Source organism: Leptosomus discolor, chromosome 14 (genome assembly GCF_034619465.1).
Source record: "Leptosomus discolor isolate bLepDis1 chromosome 14, bLepDis1.hap2, whole genome shotgun sequence".
NCBI classification, from domain to species: Eukaryota; Metazoa; Chordata; class Aves; order Leptosomiformes; family Leptosomidae; genus Leptosomus; species Leptosomus discolor.
The window spans coordinates 114,651-140,938 of record NC_141404.1 but is presented as its reverse complement, the minus strand read 5'-3'; the positions used below and the strand labels follow the sequence as shown (position 1 = coordinate 140,938).

General features: G+C 39.2%; 1 protein-coding gene across 1 annotated transcript in view; it reads left to right on the top strand.

Annotated features, from left to right (window-relative positions):
* The window catches only part of UNKL (unk like zinc finger), a 58,846-nt gene that overhangs the window by 19,708 nt on the left and 12,850 nt on the right, over positions 1-26,288 (top strand). Inside the window, exons 7-11 of the mRNA XM_086472805.1 lie at positions 1,599-1,683; positions 8,936-9,090; positions 16,621-16,809; positions 19,013-19,075; positions 24,242-24,407. Coding sequence (XP_086328931.1) covers positions 1,599-1,683; positions 8,936-9,090; positions 16,621-16,809; positions 19,013-19,075; positions 24,242-24,407 — 658 coding nt within the window. The remainder of the gene's footprint in view (positions 1-1,598; positions 1,684-8,935; positions 9,091-16,620; positions 16,810-19,012; positions 19,076-24,241; positions 24,408-26,288) is intronic.

Here is a 26,288-nt window from a genome sequence, read left to right as displayed (position 1 = left end):
GCACCATCTGGGTAGCTCACAGGATCAGGAAGGCTATTTTTTTGGCTAGGACCTCAAACTAAGACCAAACTTCCAGTTGCATCTTTTGTTGAAACCATTTGGATGTCAGCTCTTCTCATTTTTTTCCTTCTGCACCATTAGCATCGAGTATACAGCATTAGGGTTTTATATTTAACCAATGAAGAGAGAATAGGAAAGAAAGGAGATGGGCTCAGCTTAATTTCCTAGTTGGGTGTGCTGTCCACACATGACTCCTTCATTTTTTGCGATGTCTGTGATAGCTCCCGGTGAAATTGGTGGAAAGACCAGTTCCACTGTTCTATTTGTTAAGCGTATCATTTGGGTGACTACTTGTCTACAGCATGGATGCTTTGTCACTTTTTCAGTGTTCAAGGAAAATTAAATTATTTGTAGAGTGATAAGCATCAGTAATAATTTTGTGATTTAGCATTTTACTATAGTTTCTTGGATGTTCTTTGAGTTATTCACGAGCTAGTAGTGAATATAGCAACTAAATTTTCAGCCTCAATTCAAAATCACTTAGGAGAGGGAAATTTATCTAAGATTCTTAAAATAGCTCTAAAATAAAGAGCTCACAGGACTAGTTGTTGATTTTTTTCAATACGTAGTTTCATTTTTCATGTTTGCTCTAAGGTGGGAGTCCAAGGTAAACATTTTTTTACACAGCATATGCAAAAGTGCCAAAGAAGTGGCATTCTGAACTAAGAATTAAAACTTATCGAGCCGTGAATCACTCAACTGATACTGAAGGCCAAAGACCACAGTACCAAGATTTGGGGAACCAAAAAGATCCCTCTGCTATTTGCCACAGACTTGCAAATCACCAGAATTAATTTTCTAAAGAATTTATGTGCTTTTAAGTAGGCTCTTAATGTTGTTCTAATATAATAGTATGTCAGTGCCTCCTCCCAGCCTTGTGAGATCCAAAGATGATCAAGATCCTGGTAGAGCAATAAGCTGCGTCTGGATCTTACTAGCAACATATATAATCATTACTGTCATGAACAGTCAGTATTGCTTCAATTCTTATGCACCCAGTCAAGTTACAGAAAGACAGTGGAATGTTAGGATGATTTGAACGTTAGAGACGTCCTAACAAAGGATCTGTGTTGAAAAAAACATATAGAGTTTCTGGTTTGGTTTGGTTTTTTTGGTTTTGATTTGTTTGTTTTGTTTTTTTTTTCAGCTGTGTAAGCTGCTCTACTATACACATCATTTGTCCTGCAAAATTTCTTAAAAGTGGTGTAAATTACTTTGAAAATTTTATCCCTAGTGTTTGACTTGTTTCTATATGACACGGAAAACCAAAGCAGTTTAAACACTGCTTTTCTAAAATATTATTGTTACTTACTATTTATTATTTTACAGAGGAAAGTTAAGATTCTCTTGGCTCAGGTTTTCTTTTCTTAAAATTCTGCTCTTCTATTTGATTTTTAAAAATCATCATAACTGAGTAAACTGTGTAATACATATTGTTAGTAAATATTCAGAATTTTTCATTTAAAGGTTTTAAGATTTTCTATTTTGTCATTTCATAACAAATATGTTTAGGTTAACCACCCTTCTGTTTTGTTTAGATATATAAATCTACAAAGTGCAATGACATGCGCCAAACAGGTTACTGCCCACGTGGTCCGTTTTGTGCGTTTGCACATGTTGAAAGTAAGTAAGAGAACTGTTATTTTGCGTCGGTGTTCATAGAAGTGAACCATCATTTCTAAGCATCAGTAACAGAAGTGATTTAACATCATTGATTTTAATGCATAAATGGCATTTGAGGTCACCTGTTTTTAGAAATTTATTCCGTGTTTTCTAATACTGTACATTGCTGTGGGAGCTTGCTGCATTTGCATCAAATTTGCATCAGCAGTAAAACAAGAGGTACTTTTCTTTACAAATGCAGCTTGTCCCTGTAACTTTTTGAACTTGATTTGGCAATTCTCTACACACACGCTTGACCTTTTAAAATACGTTAGCTGTCCTATGAAACCTGTAGTAAACTTCTGAGGTAAAAGTTAAACGTCCTTGCAAGTATTTGCAGAACTAGGGCCTTAGCTAAACTGAAAAAGAACACAGAGAAAATTGTCAGCTGTCCTCTTTCCTCCATAGTACACTTAACATCTTCACTGCACTCAAAGTGTTAAATACAGAAAAAGGGAAGAGGGACCTTTTTTTTTTCCAAGAGAGCACTCAACTATTTGGTATGCATCTACAGAGATTAATTCTTGTTATGCATCGTCAGATTCTTTTTAATAGCAGTGTCGACTTAGGTTATGACTACACTATTCCTGCACTCCAGAATGTGAAGTGTGCAGTTGCTGCAACCACTATTCATGCCTTCTCTTCAGTTGTGATGCAAGGCAGAACTTGAAGTGTTTCTATGTAACTGGTTTCTTACAGGTGATAAATATTTTCTTTTTTTGATTGTGCAGTTTTTGTTTGATTATATAAAGTAAAACCTCATATTTATTCTTAAAAAAACTAAAAAAAAAAAAAGGGTCTGCTCCTATCTTACTTTTGCCTTCTGCTTCTAGAGCTGGAAGGAGGGATGAGAGACCCTACCAATTCTGGAAAGCTCCGTATTTCTGCAATTCAGTAGTATTTATCTTATAATTCTCTAATGATAGGTAATGGCAGTCTCCTCTCTCTGTCTGACCTGTCTAGGCAAACGTGTTCTTTGCAACCATCTATTATGTCACTTGCTTACCTAAAAGACTTCCAGTGAATAGTCATTCTTGTTGCCCATAGCTCTTGTTTCTGAATCTGTGGTATGGTCAACTTGTCTTTTAACTTCTTCGGGATGATCAGTTTTACTTTTCTGTGGTTTTGTTACTCAATGAAGAGGAAGGATAAATAACTTGCTGTATTTATCTCAAGAAGGCCATTATTCTAAGACTTAGCAATTCTACAAAACATTATGGCAATGAAGTCAGTATTGACTGTTTCTTCACATCAAAAGTAGCTCACTGCCTTTGCTTTCATGTTGTTGGGGCTGTCTTCTAAATCAAGTCCTTCATTGTTTGCCAGTGTTGGCAAGTACTTCTTTGACTCAGGAAAGTCTGAAAATACACATTTTGTTACAGAAGTAATTTATGGCACTGGGTTTACTCATATAAGTTTTTTCTTCCTGAAACAGCTGAAAGAGTATGATTTAAACAAATTCACTGTGTACATGCAGCATGGTATAATTGTGTCATGCTACGAAACTCCTGTGGGAGAAGACTAATTTTTCTCTGTTTTCTTCCTTAGAGCACACTGAATGCTGCCTCCCTTCCTGCCTCTCTAGCATGGAGACTGTACAGGGTAAACTCAGCAGAGCTCTTGGAGATTGGAGTTCTTTTGAGATCCCATCATGATCTACTTCCGTGTGCCTTGATCATTAGTAGTCCAGTTGATGCTTGATTCCTATTAGAGGAATCATCTTGCAGGAGGCTCTCATTGACAATAAACCATCTCTAGGAAAAAGTTAAGCATTGCCCAGGCTAAAGATAAAGAGGGCTGAAGGAAAATCTGAATTTAACAATTTGCTGATGTTATTCTCCCTAAGGGCTATCTTTCTAATCTGTTGCTAATCCTTTTATCCCAGACCCGTTCTTTCTTCCACTCTGTAGGATGAATTCTTGTACTCTTTGAAATCTCCAGAACTCTGAGAGAATTTCTGAGACTTTGAACATGTTAGCAGTGCTAGTTGAGAAGCAGCAGCTTAATTTTCTCTACATAGTTGGATTAGACAGGATTTTATGTCCATCAGAAGAGACTTCTATGGCTCAACCGTATAAGCAGGAAATCTCAACAACTGAACTTGAAATCTTGCAACAGTACCCACCCCCTGTCTCTGGTAGTCTGAATAGTCCATCAGAAATTAGGTGTCTGGTTACTGTCAGCAAGAGTGCCTTTCTGCTGTTGGCAACAGCTTTAAGCTTAGTTCAGCAGCTCTGACATTCTGACTCCTATGTCTGTAGAATAAAATGGTTTCTGTCCCTTCCGTATTAGGGAAAGGGGAGAGAATGGTTTCAGAGCTGTAGATCTTATCATCAGTATGAAAGGCATTAAAATCTTGTTTCATGGATCTCTTTGAATTACAAATTATGGGTGCTCTCCACCTAACTTCAGTGAAGCCCTAGCTATATGGAATGGGTAGAGAAAGATTTTCCCCCATTCATATGTGTATCTCAGCATCTTTTATTGTGCTATGTGAAATAATTTGTGGAAGCACATGTTCTCTATAATAGCATTCCTGGTCTTCCCTCAATGATGACCTGAGAACCAGCTGACCATTTTTTTCCCTTTTCCCTCCTTTATGAAGATCATGAGGAATATTACTATTTGTCCAAGACAGCTCTTCCCTTGAGTCCCTGGCTGCAGACAGTATTGTCTTATAAATGTCACTCATTGTTTTTTTCCCTCCGCTGGCTGAAGCCCTAGGTCCAGTGTAGTTCCAAAGACACTTTGTGATGACAGAGGGAGAGCATCTGATCTCGAAAAGCGGAGCTGTAGTGGGATCTGACATGCCTCCCTGGTGCAAAATAGAGAGTAGCTAGGGTATGTTGGGACACTTCAGTAACAGACTCTTAAAATAAAGAGTACCTCTCTGTGACACTCATTTGTCCACTGACTGCCTGACTACAACTGGCATCTTGGCAAAAAGCAGGTTTTTTTTGAAACAGAAACACAGGCAGACTGAAATTCTGCTGATAAGAATTTGGAAACACTTCAAAGAACACGTCCTACAAGAAGGCTGGGGAGGGACTTTTTACAAGGGCCTGCAGTGACAGGACAAGGGGTAGTGGTTGGGAGCTCGGAGAGAGCAGGTTTAGACTAGATACAAGGAAGAAGTTCTTCACCCTGAGGGTGGTGAGACACTGGAACAGGTTGCCTGAGGAAGCTGTGGATGCTCCATCCCTGGAAGTGTTCAAGTCCAGGTTGGATGGAGCCTTGAGCAACCTGGTCTAGTGGGAGGTGTCCCTGCTGTGGCAGGGGGGTTGGAACTAGATGATCTTTGAGATCCCTTCCAACCCAAACCATTCTATGATTCTATGATCTCTGGTATAACAGCTTCTGTTACTGAAGGCATTTGCCTTCAGGTTGTTCATCCAAGACTGTTCTCTTCTATTGGTGCCAAGGTTGCAACAACAAAAACTTACTTCATGAAAGATGAGATTCCCCAGGCCAGACCTAGCCTGACCGTGGTAACTCTTGTGTTCATAATGCCTAAGCCTTGTTAATGCAAATTCTAAGGAGGCTATATAGGTGAAAAAGTTGTATCTATAGTAAAGAGTACCACCCTATGTCTACATAGCATCCTAGACTACTGATTCATAGAATCATCATAGAATCATAGAATGTGTTGGGTTGGAAGGGGCCTCTAAAGGTCATCTAGTCCAACCCCCCTACAATAAGCAGGGACATCTCTGACTAGGTCAGGTTGCTCAGAGCCCCATCGAGCCTGAACTTGAATGTCTCCAGGGATGGGGCTTCCACTACGTCTCTGGGCGACTTGTTCCAGTGATCCACCACCCTCATATTAAAGAACTTTTTCCCAGTGTCCAACCTAAATTTACTCTTTTCTAGCTTAAAACCATTACCCCTCATCCTATTGCTACAAACACTTGTGAACTGTTCTACCCCTGCTTTCTTATAGGCTCCTTTCAGGTACTGGAAGGTCACTATAAGGTCCCCCTGGAGCCTGCTCTTCTCCAGGCTGAACAACTCCAACTCAGCCTGTTGCTCAGACCAGGTTGCTCAAGACTTCATCCAACCTGGACTTCTCCCCAGGGCTGCTCTCGATCCACTCATTGCCCAGCTTGTGTCTGTGCTTGGGGTTGCCTTGACCCAGGTGCAGGACCTTGCACTTGGCCTTCACAAGCTTGGCCTGGGCCCACCTCTCAAGCCTGTCCAGGTCTCTCTGGATGGCAGCCCTTCCCTCCAGCTTGTCAATCTCACCACACAACTTGGTGTCGTCGGCAAATTTGCTGAGGGTGCACTCGATGCCGCTGTCCATGTTGCCGACAAAGGTGTTAAGTAGCACCGGTGCCAGTACCGATCCCTGAGGAACACGACTTGTCACTGGTCTCCACTCAGACATCAAGCCATGAATCGCAACTCTTTGAGTGAGACCTTCCAGCCAATTCCTTATCCACTGAGTAGTCCATCCATCAAATCCATGTCTTTCCGATTCAGAGACCAGGATGTCATGTGGGACAGTGTCAAAGGCTTTGCACAAGTCCAGGTAGTTGATATCAATTGCTCTTCCCTTGTCAGTTGATGCTGTTACTCCATCATAAAAGGCCACCAGATTTGTCAGGCAGGATTTTCCCTGGGTAAAGCCATGTTGGTTGCCACCAATCACCTCTGCACTTCTCATGTGCCATAGCAGAGCCTTCAGGAGGATCTGTTCCATGATCTTGCCAGGCACAGAGGTGAGACTGACCAGCCTGTAGTTGCCTGGGTCTTCCTTTTTTTCCCTTTTTGAAAACGGGGGTGATGTTTCCCCTTTTCCAGTCAGTGGGCACTTCACCAGACTGCCATGACTTCTCAAATATGATGGGAAGTGGCCTAGCAACTTGGTCTGCTAGTTCTCTCAGGACCCGTGGGTGGATCTCATCAGGTCCCATGGACTTGTACGCCTTCAGGTTCCTTAGATAGTCACGAACCTGCTCTTCACCTACAGTGGATGGATCTTCCTTCTCCCAGTCCCCGCCTTTGGCTTCTGCAACTTGGATAGTGCAGCTAGAGCCCTTGCCAGTGAAGACTGAGGCAAAGAAGTCATTGAGAAACGTCAGCCTTTTCCATGTCCCTTGTGACCAGTTCTGTTTCCTTCCAGAGAGGGCCCACAGCTTCCCTAGTCCTCCTTTTATCACTGACATACCTATAGAAGTTTTTTCTTGTTACCCTTGATGTCCCTGTCCATATTTAATTCTATCTGGGCTTTAATCATAATCCCTGAAGCACCGCTGCATTGGCATTAAATAGTTGAAGTTCTTTTTGAGGGCTCTATCCTAATCGCCGTGAGATGGGCCACCACGTGAGGCTGTTGCTTTTCTGTCAGTTGCAACCTCCTACAAAAGCGCTAGGTCTTTGAGAAAATATGGTTAGACTGTTGGAGGCTTACTCTGTAGAATTTGCAAGTTTTGTGCAGCTGGCCACAAACTATGATGTTCACTCTTGGAATAAATTAGAATGATGTAGAAGCACACATTCTGAATTTAATATGACTGTTTGACTTACTATCAATAAGCAGAATAGCAAGAACTAGTCGTGCTATTCTGCCTAAATACCTTGGAAAGAGAAAGGAGAGATTATTTCTCTTTGAAATGTTTGGAAAGCAGTCTTATACTACCCTTTTAGGGTGGTATGACTACTCATACTCATTTATAGAATATTGGATGAGTATGTGGTTGTCAGGGGAAAAAAGCTAATGAAGATTTAAGAGAGAGTGTGAGTCAGTGCTTTTCCTATGACAGTGTGAGGGTTGACTGAACATTTGAGGGTTGACTGGACATAAGATGGCTGACTGGACTTGCTCTGGGCAAGCAGCTATACAATGAGATGATATGCAGTGAAAGTGAGAGTACATTACAAAAAGTCAGCGCATCTCTTCTGTCTTCCCAACTGTTCTTTGCACTCTCATTCTGTAGGAGGGACAGCAGGGGTCTAGTGACATCATCTTTGCATTCCCTATGGTTTCTTTTTCCTTTTCTGTTTTTTGGGTGTGGCTGGACTGGACTCGTGTGTATAGTGGTAGTTACTAGTAGCATTTTCCTTCCTCTTTTGTGAGCCACAATTTATACAGTAGTGGAAATATTTGGTAAAGCATTGGGCCGTATAGTAAGAAGGTTACGGAGTAGTGATCAAATGCTAGATAGAAGAACTCCACATCATTAGAAAGATTCTCGTCTATGATATCTCCGCTGAAGAGAGGTGTCTACGTATCTCATACTCATTCTGTTTGCTGCTATGGATTGTACTTCTGTGTGCCATATCAGAGCTACTTATTGTTTCTAGTAGAGAGAAATGTTTAATTTTTTTTTTTAACTGTATTTTATCATTCAGAAATGCAGTAGTGGCTAGAGATGAAAAAAATCTTGCCGTACCATAGAATTTATTAAGAGATTTTGTTTTCAGTCCTGACTTCCTTACTTTGGTGTCTTGTGTGCATGGATTATGAGATGAAGAATGTCATTAACTGTAATTGCTTACTAAAGTAGACATTTTTTGTTAACTCATCATTTGCCTGTAAAACTAGAAGTCTGAATCTCCTTAATACGTTGCACACTTAAAGAATCAAGTATCTAAGATATTCAATAGTTTAAAAAGTAGCCTTTGCGGAATTGCAAAATAATTGGTCAGTCACCTTGAGCTGAATTTTCTGGTATGAAAATTTACAAGTCATTGGTCACAATTTATTTATAAAGTTAATAATGAACTTTCTCAAAGTTTATTGTTTGTTTTTAAGTTAAATAGTACAAGTCCCAGATTGTTTATGATTAAGTCAGTTGGTTCTAGAGTGGAAAAAGAAAACAAAGAACCCTATAATTATGATGCCATTGTTGCCTTTCTGGTCAGGAGTTCTAAAAATATGCTCTTTAAACTTTGGTGCAATAGAGATTCTGGAAAACAAAGCAAAATTTAGAATACTTTAAATATATGAATTTCAATCCACCTCGCACCAGTTTTTCATAGAGCAAGTAAATAAGAGTATCACATTTGTTAGTAGCCACAAATACATAATGGTGAATCATGTTATTCTTACCTTGCCTTTGTGCTTATATTTAAAGCAAAAGAGAGAGATTTCTTGTGTGTGATTGATGTTTCCATGTGACAGGTGCTGTGTTTGGTACTAGGTATGTAATTGTTAAATTCACACAGCTAAGTATCAAATCTGTGTGTAATTTGTTGGGGATTCCTTCAACAGAGGACACCATGAATGTAGTCATACTGCAAACTGGTTGTCAATCAAAGCCAGGCGCTCACCTGTTTTCAACAGACAGCATAGGAATTGCAAATGAATGGAGCAGCAGTCTTAACTCCACAAACAGCCTTACAAATAGCAGTGGTCAGTCTGGAAATGTAAGTGTAAATAATTCTGGAAAAGTTACTAATAATAATCACTGTGCCAATATACAATGTTTATTTTACTTCTTAAAAGTCTGTTTTTTATTTCTTTGTACTTCAGCAAAAGATAAAACCACAGCTATAGTAAATGTCAGGCAGTAATATTTAACTGGTACTGTAAGCCTAAATGGAATGTCTGCCCTTTTATTTATGGGTTTTTATGATTTAACTACGTATTATTTGTGTTTTCCGTTCTTGTTTTTTGTCTTAGATGCAGTATTTTGAATGCTACAATGAGGAACTTGATTGTTAATAAAACATACAACTACAGGACAGCTTAATTTACATATGTCTCTTTTTTCTGTAGGAAAGGTTTCATTCATGGAAGATCTTGCCTGATCCCAGCCCTCTTCTCTGCCCTTATTTGTTAACATTAGGAATGAATTGGTGTCCTACCTGAACATGCTTTATACTTAAAACTTCTTACAGTGGTGCAGTGCATACAGTGTGTTTGGTAGTAGAGGGGTATTTCATTACAAGGGTGATAAATGTAGTTTATATTAGCAAATGTTAAGGATGGGGGAGAGAAAGGAGAAAAATATATTGTAGAGCTTTTATTCTTCTTAGTATCAGTTGGAATAGATCCTTTTCTTAGGTTTTATGTTTGTTGCAAAATAATGTATAAAGATGGTGACATCTCTCTTGTTCTCTCTTGACTCGCGGTTTTTACCTCATTTGCCCTGCAGGGTCATAAGTACATATACATTTATTCCCAGAATTTTCACGTCTAGCTTTCCAGCACTACTGATCTATACTGTTTGGTTAGAAACCAGATAGAAGGACATATTTTAAATAATGTTTAAAAGGAATTGCCAATAAATAGTGCAGTTGTTAAAACTCCTGGATTTCTGTCATGTAGCTTCATATTGTGTCCTGTAGATTGAGAGTAAAGATACCACTATGCCTACATTTTATCTTAGGGTTGCTGTGCTGAAGTCTGCTTCTGTGTATGAAAGGTTCTGAGAGAGGCTCTGCCTTTTTATTTAGGAAGCTAATTTTGTTGTTGCTAAGGTTCCGAAGCTTTCAGGAGAGACCCATAAAAGCATCTCTTCTCCCAGAAGCTTCTTTGGCTTTCATGAATAATTTAAGTACAGCTGAAAACACTAACTATTCTAATATGCCTTCCAGCTATGAGGAATCTTCTTCCATATGCATGCATTTTTCTGTTAGTCACTAGGAATCTATGAACACTGTGTACATTTTCCATTCCATGCTCAGTGAGTCTCTGCCTGTACTACTGTTCAAGTGTGAAAATGGAAAAGTTGAGCCTACTCCCTTCCCTGTATTTTTGAGTTGAAGTTTTATTGCAAGTGGCCACCTTTTTTGTAATGTCTGGCAAAATGTTCTGTCTGTCTTTCACTTGACTGGTAACCTACAGCATTGTTTGATGCGCTTCCATTGTTTGGTTTTTTTTGAACATTCAGTTCCTGATTTTTCATGAGCAGGCTGGTCTTCTGCTTTTTTGTTTTAATTGCTGAGTTTTGTTGCTTACTTGCTTTCACCTTCTCCATCTACTGTAAACTTATTTTTAGTATTTAAGTAGTCAGCCTGTTTTTCTCCCTCCCCCCATTTTCCATATCCCAGCAATTTCTTTACATTTTTCATTTGTGCTTTTCTCTCTGTTCCAATAAGCTGTCTGTCTTTTCTGTCCCCTCCTTTGACTTCATTCTCATCACTGTCAGACACTGGCCCTGAGTAAACTTCATTTTAATGGTTTTTATCGTGATGAAATTAGACTTTCTATGCCTCTCTTCCTTTGTGCCTTCAAAACAAAATCTCCCTATTCATCTTCCAGAACTCCTTTTACCTACCCTGTTACAGTACGCTGGGAGAGTATCCTTCTAGGGAAAAGCTTGTTGTAGTACTTGAGAGACTTCGCTGATTGATCATAAAATTCCTTTTTGACTGTGAGCAAGTTGCTTAGATCCCTATTTCTAGAATGTGATAATACTATTACCCTATCTGTAAATGTTATTGGAAGAATGAGTCCATTAACATTCGGTATGATCCAGGTTGATAGTGAGGGAGGCTGTATAACTGTTTTAAATATGTATCTCCTTATCTCACCTATACTGTATTCTTATGTCTTCATCTAAGTTGCCTTGTCAGTTGGACTGTCATCAGTCATTCCTCTGCTGTATCTTTCCTTAACATTTCAGTCAGGAAATAATCTACTCTTCAGCCTTTTTTGGTAAGTGTGAGTTCAGTCTTCATAGAGAGCTTCTACATCTGTGTTTCTTTACCTCCATGTTCTGCCTTCTGGTTTGAAGCATATAGTATCATACTTTGTCAGTCCCTTCACCTGATCTGTGATAGTACTGTTTTTCTCCACTCTGTCTTTGCAATTCCCTTTGCTTTATACTTCACCAGTTATATCATCTAAATGTGCTTACCCAACGTGGTACAGTATTTCCCTTGATTGTAATTTTTCATTTCAGTTAGTACTACTTGTTCCTCCACACTTGCCATGACCTTTTATCTTTCTTCCTGTTGTGTTGCTCTAGCAAGTCCTAGGTTGGCTTTCTTGGCATACCCATTTTTTCTAATATTCCATCAGAGCTGTGAAGTGCCTTTAAATAAGATTCGGACTCTTTGTATGCATTGTAGCAACAAATTCACTCATCCTTTTTCCAGTCCTGTGTATCTTCTTTATGAGCTGCATTTACACCAGCAACTTTTACTTTCAGCTCTTACTGCTTGTTCTTAACCATTACTACTCTTTTGTGCTCTGTTCAGTATCATCTACTTGCCAGAAGGAACACTCTGTTTTACTCATTCTTCTAGTGCTCCTTTTTTTATGACATAAATTTATTTTCTTTCACTCTTTTATTTGACTTTAAGAGGGTCTTCCTTATCATTTCTTCTGTTGCACTGGTAAAATTCATGTATCTGAAGTCCTCAGTTATGGGAAATGATAGTAGACTAGGTGTCTTGAATATTTCTGTGCATACAAGTCTTGAAATAGCTTGATCCATGTTTCGGATACAGCGTTTGCACCGTTTAAACTTTGATGCCCTGCTTGGTTAATGAAGTTGGTTATGTTACCGCTTCTTCATATTTACTTGTATTTACGTTACTTTTTGTATGTCCTTCCATGAATCTTCAGCTATGTAATGTTTCATCATCCAATATGCTATGCACCCCTTTTCGTCAGTCACTTTTGCTATCTACCCCTTTCCTCAGTCATCTTTGCCAAAATAATCTCTCTGGCGTGCAGTCCTCTGCATCTCATACGTATGCATCATTCTCAGCCATAAGCTTCTGGCTCACCTAAATTTCATCCCTTCGTTTCAACTGTCCTTATTTATATCTTGCAAATTTATTGTAATTTAACATACATAAAATGGTCTTCTCCTATGTCTTTTTCTCACAGTGCCATGAGAGTTGGCTTAACTGGGCTGTCTCAGTACATGCAACCATAGTCACAGTTGCTGCTTTAGATACTTTCTCTAGCTGGTTGTTTAGCTTTCCAGTGTTACTGTATCAACACAAAATGCATATTCTTTTGAGCAGCTTTTCAGACAAAAAACATCAAGAATCTTATCATTTCTGCTTAAAACATGCTCAGCTCACACTTTAGAATTATAGTGTTGATCTTCTCCATGCATCAGGTCTCTTCGTTATTAGTACCTAGCTGCAGTGTACCTAAGTTAGGTGATGAAACAGAACAAAGGCCTAGCTGTATGATAAAATTTGTCTGTAAATATTGTTCAAGTTTGTGGCACTGCAAAATTAATAGGAAAACTTGCTGTTTATTCTGTAGATGAAATAGGAGATACACCAAAGATTATTATATGCATTTAACAATTACAGAATATTTATCAATTACAAAATATTTATGTTAGCACTTCTAGGCTCAGAGCAATAAGTCATAGTTTCCTTTTGAAGAGCAGAATCATAAAATCATTAGGTTGGAAAAGACCTCTAGGATCATCAAGTCCAACCATCAACCCAACACCACCATGCCCACTAAACCATGTTCCGAAGTGACACATCTACATGGTTTTTAAACACCTCCAGGGATGATGACTCCACCACTTCCCTGGGCAGCCTGTTCCAATGCTCCACCACTCTTCCAGTAAAGAAATTTTTCATAATATCCGATCTAAACCGTCCCTGGCGCAACTTGAGGCCATTTCCTCTCATCCTATGGCTTGTTACTTGGGAGAAGAGACCAACACCCCCCTCACTACAACTTCCTTTCAGGTAGTTGTAGAGACCAATAAGGTCTCCCCTCAGCCTCCTCTTCTCCAGGCTAAACAAAGCCAGTTCCCTCAGCCGCTCCTTATAAGATTCATGCTCTAGAGCCTTCACCAGCTTCGTTGCTCTTTGAACACGCTTCAGTACCTCAATGTCTTTCTTGTAGTCAGGGGCCCAAAACCACACACAGCATTCAAGGTGCAACCTCACCGGTGCTGAGTACAGGGGGGCAATCACTTCCCTAGTCCTGCTGGCCACACTATTTCTAATACAGGCCAGGATGCTGTTGGCCTTCTTGGCCACCTGGGCACACACTGCTGGCTCATGTTCAGCCGGCTGTCGACCAACACCGCCAGGCCCTTTTTCCACCAGGAGAAATAAATTCTAAATAATGACTTCAGACCAAAATGAGTGATTTTTCTACGTAGTTGCCTTGTAAATTCAGGCTAAGTTTGAAATTTATTCTTTTTCTTGCTTGTGTATTTAACCTACCATGGATATTACATAACCCATTTTCTTTTCCTTCTTTATTTGTGTGAATTCCTTGTATTTTCTTTGCAAGTTGAGTTACAAAATTTGTGGTACTGTGTAATCCAGTTATTAATTTTTCTGAAAAATACAGAAGACAGGGTAGAGGCTATCTCTGTCTATTGTCATCCTGGTGGACTCTTCAGAGATTAAGACCAAAAGCCTAAACATTAATGTAATCCAGTAATGCAGCCTGCGTTTTAGGAGATTGAGCGATTGCTTTAGCTTTAGCTTTTCAGAGCAAAACTACACAAAATTATATTGTAAGCTCTTAGTGCTTACAGCTGTGTATAAGTTAGTGCCATCATTGATACCTACTATAACGAGAAGGATCACATGAGTGGCACCTTATGGTCTTATTTAACAGCCTACATACCTGATATCGTTCTTGACTGGTAACTCTGTACCTCAAGCCCAGTACTTCTCTGTGAACAAGGGCGTCTTTCCCCATTTACAGCTCTGTTGTCTGCAGGTAGCCCTCCAGGACAAGTAATCCGTAATGGCTATCTTCCTTCCTCCCTATTCCCCAGTCTTCATTAGGTGATATTGTAGGAGAGCAACCATGATGTACATCTCCCTGTATTGGTAAAATAATCTATGTTGCCTGCCTAGCTGAAACAGTGGACATGAAGTATGCATCTGAGAAACGTTCTGTGCAGATTAGGGAACCCATGCTTAAGATGAATCTGTAGTTTATCTAAATTAGTATCTTACTTCACGTGTTAGTGTGCCTTTGCTGTCTAGTCATTTTATCTTACATATTTGTCTTCTGCATTAAGCACCCTTATGCTACCAGAAGGATGTTTTAAAGTGTACTTACAAGATGTAACTATGTTATCCATAAAAAGTTTTCAGAATCTTTTGATATGGAACTGAATACCTTGACATGCTTCTGTTGACCAAGAAAAAATATTTTTTTTAATAAATTCTGCTTAAGAGCAATGCTTTTTTCCCTAGCTTTTATTTTCTTTTTCTCTTTAGCATAAAGGAAGGATTTCAGTATTTTAGAGCTGAAAAAATGTGCAAACTTTATCGTCACCATGCATAGGGGCAATCCTCAGTTTTGGATTTAGAGTAAGTGGTAACAGAAAGAGAAACGTTACATGTTGTAACAAGCTTGTAGTCAAAACATGAATTCTTCAGCCTTTGACTTCAGAACGAATGTTGTCTGAGTAAACCTTGGCTATCAATTTAATGATTTTTTCCGCGGCGCCCGCTCTTCTACTTCTGTCAGCTCTCAGGCTATATGTACATTTCAGATTGTTGTGTAGAGCAAGCTGTCTTTGGATTTCAGAGGCAATCTAATTACAGGACTCCACACAGATAAAAGTTCGTGACATGTTTTCTGTGTAGGGACAGGAGTAAGTGACTACATAGGTAATAATCTTCAGCGAGTGTAGGGCTTATATTTGCAGGAGGTGGGGTTTTTTTCTGTCCAGGGTTGAGACCTCATCTAGTTTCATGTCTGTCCTCTACCTGATTTACAGAAATTTGAATCTACAGTTCCTGCTGCTCAGGAAGGACATTTTGAGGATATACTGTTCTGGCGAGAGGGATGTCTCCTGTTAAAATCCTGATTTGCTTAAAATACTTTCACATTCTTTGGAGCATAGAGTAAAATTAAAGGTTAGGGTTAACCCTAAATTGAGAGTTTAACAGTAAACTATAGTTATTCTTGTTTAGTCTGTCTGATTCAGTATGAATTTTGTATTTAAACAAACCAAAAAAGCTTTGGCAGAATTTCACTCCATTATTGTATTGACTAGTTCAGTTCCCTTGAGAGCTGTCAGATTCTGTTCCGAAACAAGCACAGAAGGTATTGAAATGTGTATTATCACTGAGTATTCTCGCCACTGGGCTGTTAGGCATAAATGTAAGATGCAACTATTTCCATAATGCCTTTGTGAGTCTGGTTATAAATCTGGTTTAAGAAAATTGAACAGTATACTTAAAAAATGTAGGAACAAGCAATACCCACAGTTCCACTCAAACATGTTATTGTAGCATGCTGGCTTCATGTTCATAAATTTCAGGTTGATCAGATTTGTACTTTCAGAAAAAAAAAGTGGTCCAGACCTACTTAGAGATTGTACCTTCAGCTTAAGCCTTTTACTTTAGAAGTTTAAAACTCTGTGGAAAGTGTACAGCAGAACTAAGAATTATGAATTCAATAATGGTTTTAAATATTAAAATGTTAATTTATTAATCAATAAACATTTTAATATTTAAGAATCACAGAAAACAGCCTTTTGAGATTTGCAAACAAGCATCGAGATGCTTTTTGCCAAGGTTCTACGTGTCTTTTTCTTTTTGAACTGCTTGGCTTGATCTGGATGAGTTCTTTTAAAGAGTGAAATGTATAATGCTTGCATTAAACTATAAATTAAGAAATATATGAATGAATGGAAATCGTGGTATTCAGAAAGCAAGTATTCCTTTGTAAATTAATATCCATTAAGTAATCTCCGCCTGTGGTTCATTTTCTGCTAGGGACCAAAGAAGTTTATTTTCTGGTGTGTACAAATGCATCTGCTTTTGAAGTCTGTATATTTACAATAACTCTGTTGCGTTTGTAATCTGCTACTTTTTTAAGCTAATACTGTAAATATATACAAATAAACCAAAGTTAGTCTTGTATTTACATAAGACTGAAATTAATTTATAATTTCAACTGATTGTGTTACAGAGGGAGACTATAGCTGTAAACACAAAAAAGTATCATAGAGTGTATTAGACGCTGTTTTCTGTCTTCTACAGATTTCCTGTTCTTCAAGTCCAACTGTAACATCAAGTTCTGGTAGCAGTAGTTCTTTATCACCCCTTGGACCTCTTTGTAGACAGAGATCATTAGCAAATGATGTTTTGTGTTTGGAGTCTAGCACATCAGGTGTTTCTTCACCAACATCCAGCTATCCCAAAGCACCAGGCTTTGAACGAGAAGACCAGGTATGTGAATATTATGGGTCTGGAAGCACAAATGCAATCTTAGGTTAGATTCAGCAGAAAATACTGTCTGCCTCATGTATCGGCACTGATTTTTGATAATTTAGGACACAGAGTTTGGAATCCTCTTCTTTAGTGACCTAAACTGCATCAAATTACTTCGCAGTTGTCACAGGCCAAGAACACTCACGCAGTCACTGCACCTCAGCTGACGTGCAATAAATTCTAACTTTGCAGAAATGCTGTGATTGTCATTTTGAGCCCGTGTTGCCAAGAACAGAGCAAGATAACAATGGAAAAAAAAAAAGTAATAGGTAGACTTGGTAGGATTCAGTTTTAATTACTGTTGAAGATTGATGGTGAAAAGATGCATTAATTTCTGGCTGTTGATACTATTTATGAATTCTGATCACTGATTAATTTCCATCTGTTTCTTCTCCCACCTGCAACTACTTCTCTCCATGGACAAGTTCATTGCTGAGACAGACATAGATGATAAAATATAACAAGCCCCTTGAAGAGAGAGAGTGATCTGTAGCATTGGCAATGAGACGAGAGTGGTTGAAATTAAAGTTGGTGAGGAGTTATAATCCTTTAGTCAAGGGGTGGGGAGAAACCAGGCAATGCTAGAGACAGCTGGGAGAAGGGAAGGCTGATCTTTTCTAGGGATATAAAACAGCTCTGTTGGCCTGCAAGAAAAAAGCTGAAAGCCCAGGATATACCTGTTAAAGCTAAATTTTACTTGCTCTATTATAATACTGGTTACACTTCTAAATTGTCAGAAAGGCACTGTTTAAAAAAAGGAGCTCCAACGACACATCTAAATAAGCTGCAGCCAAACTGATCGGCTTTCTTGCAAACCTGTGACTTGTCAGAATTGAGTTCTATAACTGAGATGCACAGAGAAGTGCAGAAGTAAAAGATGGAAAAAGAATGAAAGGAAGGAAAGTGCTTTTTGTAAATGGTAACTTGTTGTAGGTGTTGGCAAGATCACGACTCTAAGAGTAAGGTTCTGCAGGCAGGATTGCTTTCTTACATGCAGATATTCAGACAGACTGTGAGTTAGCAAGCTGGTCATTGCGACAGGAAAGATTTCTATCTCAGTATAGGGATCAAGTGGTCATTGATCAAATATCACGAAAGCAAGCCAATTACACTGTCAAATGGCTGTTTTCTGCATTTTTTTCAATGGAGGCAGCAATAATTGAGAAATGATGGAGCCATTAATGAAGATCTGTTTTGCTGTTTCGGTCACAATTAGTGAGTAATGTGCTCCTACAAAGACTGTGTCTCAGTAGCAAGAACATCATGTGCTTGCCTTTTAGTGGCCACATCGAACCTGTCTAGAGAGAAAGCAGGGATGGACTTAGCAGTTGATAAAAAGTATCTAGAGCGGTGGGAGGCGTATGAAGAGGAGGAGAGTTGTTATGCTAGGGAGCTTTCACTACAAGACAGATTAGGAGTCTCCCAAAGGAAATGAGGAACAGACACAAGACTGTTCAAAGGCAGCAGAAAGAAGCATTTTTTCCTAAGAAGACAGAGAGCACGTTGCAGTTTACTGCAGTTCAGGAAGTCATTACTGGCCTGAAAATTACTGTCCTGAAAAGAACAGAGATCTTTCAATCCTGGTCTGCAAGAACACAGTGGGCAAAGAGAAATTGCTTAGAATTCCTTTTTATTTAAGTATCACAGTGTGTCTCACTTGTTTCAAAAATTACCTTGTTATAAAATGGTGTTCAAAGAAAATCTGCCCTTATATTTGAAACTAATTTTTTTTTGTTATTATTTGTAACATGATCACTTTAAGGGAAAATCTAGGCAGTTGCACTCAAACTTTTGGCTACCTCAGGCTTCTATCCCACCAGCCTCTTGGAGAAGTATTCCCGAGCTGGTGAGCACTTGGGGCATGTTATTTCTGTCACAGCATAATGCTAACATGACTACTCAATTTTTGGACCAGAAATAACTTGCATATTCTCAATTATGCATGTAAGTGGAACAATTGCAACTGCTGTTCCTTTTCCATGTAGATTTATTCTATGATCATTAAAATCTAATTCTCCATATGGGACTGCAGTGAGGGAAATGAAGTCAGCCTGTTGAAGGTATCATTACAGAGATGCCACTGACCCTTTGTAAACTAGTAATATATTTTACAGCAATGATTCCTTAAGTGCATATATTACAGAGAATTTTCTTCTTTCAGGCAAAGCATCGAAGCTTCCCAGTTGAGAATCATCAGAAAATAAATGAACAAGACAACAAGCAGGTATTGCCCAAAGCTAAATGCTGTAAATATTTTGCCCTTTTTAATAATTTGTTAATACAGAATCAAAGTTATGTGGCACTTTAAAGCATGGTCTAAGGAAAATTTGTGTCAAGAGGCAACTGACACAAGCTGAAACACAGGAGGTTCTGCCTAAATGTATGGAAATACTTTTTTACTGTGCGTGTCAAACTGAGCACTGGAACAGGTTGCCCGGAGAGGTTGTGGAGTCTCCCTCGTTGGAGTTACACATCTGGACATGGTTCTGGACAGCTGGCTCTAGGTTCGGTGAAAATGTGCAATAGATGCGTGCTGCAGGGATGAGAGGAATATGAGGCAATTTGAGGATGCTTTTGATTATAGCAATTCCTTGGCAGAGTTTTCACAGTGAAATTTTGGATTAACTTGATTTGGGGATGGATTGATAAAATGTAAGGAAAGCCAGAAGGAAGATGGTGATACAGTTCTTCAAGCGTCAGATGCTCAAAACTAGAAAAGTAGTTAAAGTGGCGGGGAAGAGGGCACAGGTTTGACCTGTCATGAAGCTAATCCATCAGGTGTTAGAGGTCATTCTGTATCTGCAAAGGGGCTTAAAACTGCCAGCTTTGCACTGCTAGAACAAGAACCTGATGCTTTGTTAATGACAATGATCAAGATAAATGAGAACAGCAGTTTTACCATTTGCCATTCATGCAGCCACACAGGAGCGTATAATCTAAAGTGCAGGATTAAAATGTATCTTACATTTAAAAAGCAAGAGTGGTACAGAATAAGTAAGGAGAGAAAACACAAGATAGAGGTGGATCCTATGAGTTCTGTGTGGAAGAGTTGTTGTCCCAAATCTGGGTTCTCCACCCAGTGTGCAAAGAGCCAATTGACCCACTAAGTTGAGATATTTGTCTTTATTTCAAGTCTGAGGAGTAGGGAGCTGGGCGTCTAACACCATCTGACACAGCAATTATATCACATGTTCCTTTTTTATAGTAACAAAATCCAGCTGATTGATACTCTCAAACTTCCTTATCCACCTCTCACCCACCCTCATCATACATACGCATTTTATCTCATGTTTAAAACATTTGGGGAGATCCCCTAATTAGCATGCTTATTATCCACAAGTGGGTGTGTATTTTAGTATTACAATTACCTAAGGTTGCTGTGGGATACACTCTTACCTTGACTTTATTCCCAGATCATACATCTGTTTCTAAATCAGCGACCATAAGAACGCAAAGCAGAAATTTACAGCTTTCTTATCTTGAGACACTCTGTGCTGTTTGAGATTAGGTGCTTTCCAAGGTTTTGATGTGATCAAGGTCAGTTACTCTTTCATCAATTATACACGCCTGCATAATTGCTCAATTTGGAATCTTTGTAACTCTTAACTCTGTTCTCTCGACATCAGAGTGACAGCACGTTGAACCTGTTTAAAAGTATACATTGGGTTTTTTCCCCTACAAGCCTATAAATTAGCGTGGCAGCCATGGAAACTATTTTTAATTTTTTGTGACTTGCCCTAAAAAAGTAGTTTTTACATGACTTTCTACTGCTATTAATGTTTGTAGCAGAGGAAATAGGACATACCCAGTTTAACACCTTTATCAGTGACCTAGTGGGGGAATCAGGTTTGCAGATGACGTGAAATTGGCGGAACCAGTCAATAGGGCTGGGCTGCCATTCAGAGAAACGTAGACAGACTAGAGGAATAGGCCAACAAGATCTTTATGAAATTCATTAAGTACAAATCCAAAGTCCTGCACCTAAGAAGCAAGAAACTCTTGCAACAACATAGGCTGAGAACAAGAACTGCCTGGGAAGCAGGTCTGTAGAAGAGGATGTGAGGGTCTTTCTACACAGCAAGCTGAATGTGAGCCAACAGTGTGCTCTGGCAGCAAAGGCAGCCCAGCATTATCCTGGGTTGTATTAACAGGAGCATGAAGTAGATCAACAGAAGGATTACCCTTCTGCTTAGCACTTGTTAGACCACATCTACAATACTGTGTCTGGTTTTTGGCTCACAGTACTGCGATTACATCAGTGAACTAGTGCAAGCTTAGCACATGCTTACCAAGATGGTCAGGGGACTGGAGCACTTGCCCTGTGAGGAGAGACTGAGGAAGCAGAGCTTGTGTAGCCTGGAGAAAAGAACAGCCTTCCAATACCTAAGAGGAGGTCATCAAGAAAATGGAGCCAGCCTGTTCACAGTGGTGCACAGTGCGTGGACAAAGACAACAGGTATAAGTTGAAACAAGAAGCTGAGTCTGGGTATGAGAAAATTTTTTTCACCATGGGGAGAGTCAAGCAGTGTGGTTGTGCAGAATCCATCTTTGCAGGTTTTCAAGACAAGACTGGCTAAAACACCGAGTAACCTGATCTTCACAGCTGACCTAGCTCTGATCAGGAGGTTGGACTAGATCACCTCCTGAAGTTCCTTCCAACCTGAATTTTCCTATTATCCAGTGCTCCCAAGAACACTTAGCAAGTTGTTCTAATTCTCTTCTTTTTAAAACAAATTTATTTAATCTCCATTTAAATAGTGCAGAATGTATGAAATTCTGCTATGTAATTATAAATCAGTTGACATCTTTTTTTAATAACCTTTCTATCCTGTCTCTTTTCTGTTTATTCTGCTGTCTTTTTTCTGTTTAGATATGCCCCAAAATAGAGTTTTGAAGTCACAGATAGGGTCAGTCTTGGTCTGTCAAAACAGAAGAAGGAAAGGAATCTTTGCACTGCACAAGTGTATCTGTCTGTAGGTATAGCGTGGGACAAGAAGCTTGCTGTTTGTAAATATGTTAGGGAGGAAAAAGCTACTAAATAGTCTAGTAGATGTAGATGTTTATGCTGAGGAGAAAGAGAACTAACTGTAGAAATCCGTCAGCTTTGTGTGGGTATGGGAAATTTCTTCACTTCCCTCTCACCAAGAGGCCTGAGCTTAAGATGGGGCAGGCCAAAAGGGAATATATTCTGAGTCTGGTAATTTTTCAGTAATACGAAAATCCTGTTTTGCCTCTCCAGTTTGTGTTGACTTTGATACCATGTCTCTCCAATGTCAGGGATCATAATCAGGCTTATAACTAAGAATCAAATGCCTTGTCATTTCTTCATTTTACTTTTTTAAATATGCAGCTGTTCTTTATGGTTTAGTATGCATTGTCGGTTCAGAGATTACTTTTTTTCAGCTCAAACATTTATGAAGACAGAAAGCAGCAAAGAAATGTACCATTTAAGATGTTGCATTGGGGTATTAGAGAATGTGTTGTGAATTCAGTGTAAATTACAGTATTGGAACAAAGTTTGGAAAAGCATATGATAGAATCATAGAATAGTTGATCTTGGAAGGGACCTCTGTTGAAGTTCAACAACTCTGAGCACAAGGTCCTGCACCAGAGTCGGAACAGTCCCCAGTATCAATAGAAACTGGGGGAAGAACAAATTGAGAGCAGCGCTGCAGAGGAGGACTTTGGGATACTGGTGGGTGAAAAAATGGACATGAGCCAGCAACGTACGCTTACAGCCCAGAAAGCCAATTATTCAGGGCTGCACGAAAAGAAGCGTGGCCAGCTGGTCGAGGGAGGAGATTCTCCCTCTCTACTCTGCTCTGGTGAGACCCTGCCTGGAGCACTGCGTCCACTCTGGGGTTCCCAGAACAAGAGAGACATGGACCTGTTAGAGTGGGTCCAGAGGAGGGACACAAAAATGGTCTGAGGACTGGAACACCTCTGCTATGAAGAATGGCTGAGAGAGTTGGAGTTGTTCGACCTGGAGAAGAGAAGGCTCTGGGGAGATGTTATTGTGGCCTTCCAGTACTTACAAGGGTCTTATAAGGAAGGTGGAGAAAGATTTTTTTTTACCATGGCCTATAGTGACAGGACAAGGGGCAATGTATTTAAACCGAAAGAGGGTAGATTTAGATTGGATGTAATGATGAAATTCTTCACGGAGGGTGGTGAGCCACTGGAATAGGTTGCCCAGGGATGTTGTGGATGCCCCATCCCTGGAAGTGTTCAAGGGCAGGTCGGATGGGGCTTTGAGCACCATTTCAAGCATTTCATCTAGTGAAAGATGTCCCTGCCCATGGCAGGAGAGTTGGACTAGGTGATCCTTAAACGTCCCTTCCAACCCAAACCATTATATGATTCTTTGGAGATCTGTAGTCCACCTGTCCCCTTGTCAAAGTGAGGTCAGCTAGAGCACATTGCTCAGTGCCCTGTCTACTAGTCCTTTGAATATCTCCAAAAATGAAGACTCACATCCTCTTTGTGGAGTTCCACATGTTCCAGTGTTTGGCCACCATCACAGTAAAAGAATTTTTGTGTCTAAGTGAATCTTTCTGTATTTCAGTTTGTACGCACTTTTAAAGGAAAAAATATTCATTCTCATGGTCATTATTGGCCTCAATCTTGACCTATATCTAGCTTTGAAAGAGAATTTTTCTGTGGGATTGCTATAAATCAGGAGAGCAGATACTGCACATTCACTGCTCGTCACACAGAAGACCATAAGAGTATATGTGGATTGATTCAGTCATAGTCCCTGTAGACTTTGTGACATTATTTTCCAGTTTAGATGTTACATGGTTACATACTGTTTGCATTTCTTACATTTTATAATGTAAATTTGTGATTTGTATGAAAAAAATGTTCAGCTAGAAAGAAGTAGCACAGGTACAGGTCATTATATAACATGATACATGTGTGCAGTGCAGTCATGTTTCTTGGCTATCTAAACTGAAGATCAGTTTATGTGCCAATTGCATTTAGATTAAATGAGAAAATTTGCAGATTAAAAAAATAATACAGAATATAAACTGTGTATGAATGCATAATGAAATGGTAGAATTCCTGAATAGATATTTTCCTTTATTAAAAGAGCATCAGACTTCAGCTAACTGACTATATTTGTAGAGCTTATTTGCAAGTATTTAAATACTTTTTTCTGAAAGCAGAATTCCCTTGCATGGTAGTGATGTCCAGCCACATTGGAGAAATGTACTTGCTGGTGAATTATAAGGAAAATTATACTAATCTATCGATTCAGAGATTTCTTCTGTTTGGATTAAAATAACTACTTTTAAAAAATAGGTTCTGTTTATTTTCTACGTTTGTACATGCATCTGTGTAAGTATGTTTGTGTGTGTATGCATATGTTGGGGTTTTTTTTTAACAGAACCGTCTCAGTGTTTTTTCAGTGGTTAACCCACTTGCTTCAAGTATAACTTCCAGTTTGGCCTCCAGTGTTGGATCAGATAGTTCATCTCCTACAACTGGCTCTGCTATCAGTGCCAAAGCTCTCCCGTTCCATTCTGGCAGTAACACAGTTGAATCGGTAATAGGTAAGTCTTAACGTTTAATCTCCGATTGTACATATTTTGTTGCATTATTCAGGTTCCTCTTGTTTCAGCATAGGTTTAAAGAGCTTACTGGTAAAGACAGTAGTGTTATACACACCTGCTTTATTATATGTAATTAAAAGCAATATGTGAAATTTAATTTAAATATGTTCACCCAAATAATTACTTTTCATGAGGTCTCCAGTGTCAGCGCAGGAATGAATGTATGGGACATTTAAGCTGGAATTTTGGCATTGGTAATGGCCAGTGATTTACAAAAACATGTAAAACCTTCGTAATGCAACTCGGTGTATTGCTAGAAGTACTGTCTCCTCAACTTCTGTTGGTGGGCTGATGAGATTTGACTTTTTTTTAATGTTACCATAGCAGGTGCAATTACAGATCTTACTATGTTGACATGAAAAAGGGAGGTTTTTCTTTGGCTGACTGCATATTCTCTAGTCTGGTTATTTGTACGTCCAAGGACAAAATCTTTTGTTCGCACTGTGTGGACCAGATCTGAAAGGACACAAAGAGGAGGAGCCCTTGCTTTCTGGGTGCACGAGACAGATTCTGGGAAATACTTCCAAAATTTCTGTCATTAGCCCAGAGCCTTTCCCATGCTTCCAGCTAGGCATTTTATGTGGAAGATGGTAGGAGATAAATATTTCAATAATAATTAGACACTGGGAACTTCAAAAGTGGTCATGGTACTCCTGCTATTGTCTCACAGGTGCTGGATAGAGAGGAAAAATCACTTCCCCCAACCTGCAGGCTACACTTTTACTAATGCAGGCCAATTTGCTGTTAGCTTTTACTGCCGCAGAACATGCCAAAAGTGTCGTTCATGAGAATTCTTAGATCTTTTTCTGCAATGCTGCTTTCTGATTATTTGGCCCCTGGCATGTACAGTTGCAAGGGATTATTCTGTCCCACGTGCAGCATTACTGTATTTGCCTTTGTTGAACTTCATGAGGTTTCTTTCAGTCCAGTTCTCCAGCCTTTTGACATCCCTTTAAATGGCAGTCCTGCCATTGAGTGTATCAGCTGCTCCCCTTAATTTAGTGTTATCCACAAACTCGTTGAAATTTGTGGCACTTTTACACTAAATGTGGTTTATTCAGAAGGCAGTGGCAGGGAATGTTGTGATTTGAAAGATGCTGTATTTGACATTCTGTGGTGCAAGTCACATGATCAGGGAGTTGCTGTGATTAGCTGGTGTACTTGAAGCTTTCTGTGTTTAAATCGATGTGTAGCAGTGATCAGGAGACTGCAGTGAGTCAGCACTTCGGCATGGTAAGTTAGGCATTCACTCTTAGTTTTTTAGGAAAGAAATCTATGCAGAATAGTAAATGATGGATCTTTTTCTGCAGTCTTACAAGTGTATAGCTTGCTTTTAAAGGTTTGATCATCTGTGTGTTAGAACAGAAAATAAATTTTAAATTATTTCTAAATTTCAGAATTAGAATGAGCAGAATTTTAGGTTTTGTTCTGTGCAAGGAATATAATTTCGTTGGCTTACGGTTAATATTTTAAGATATACTATGGAATGTAATCACGTTTTTGTCAAGATAAATGTTGCTTCTGGAGTGAGTAGAGGCTAGTTGACTGTAACAAGTTACTCGTATAACAGTAAAAAACACGGTCTAATTTCTGTATGCTAGATGTGGTGCTAATTCAGTATAATTTTTAAATTGTGATATACTGAACAAGCGTTGCAAAGTCGCTTAAACGATGATGTGCTGTGTTTCCCATGTCTCAGTGTGATTATATTATTGAGCAGAAGAGGCTTTTGATTTCTCTGAGTTAGAATATGCCTCTGCTGTCTACGGATGTTTTTGTAAAATGGTTTTTGGTATGCTGTGTTTATTAATAGAAGATGAA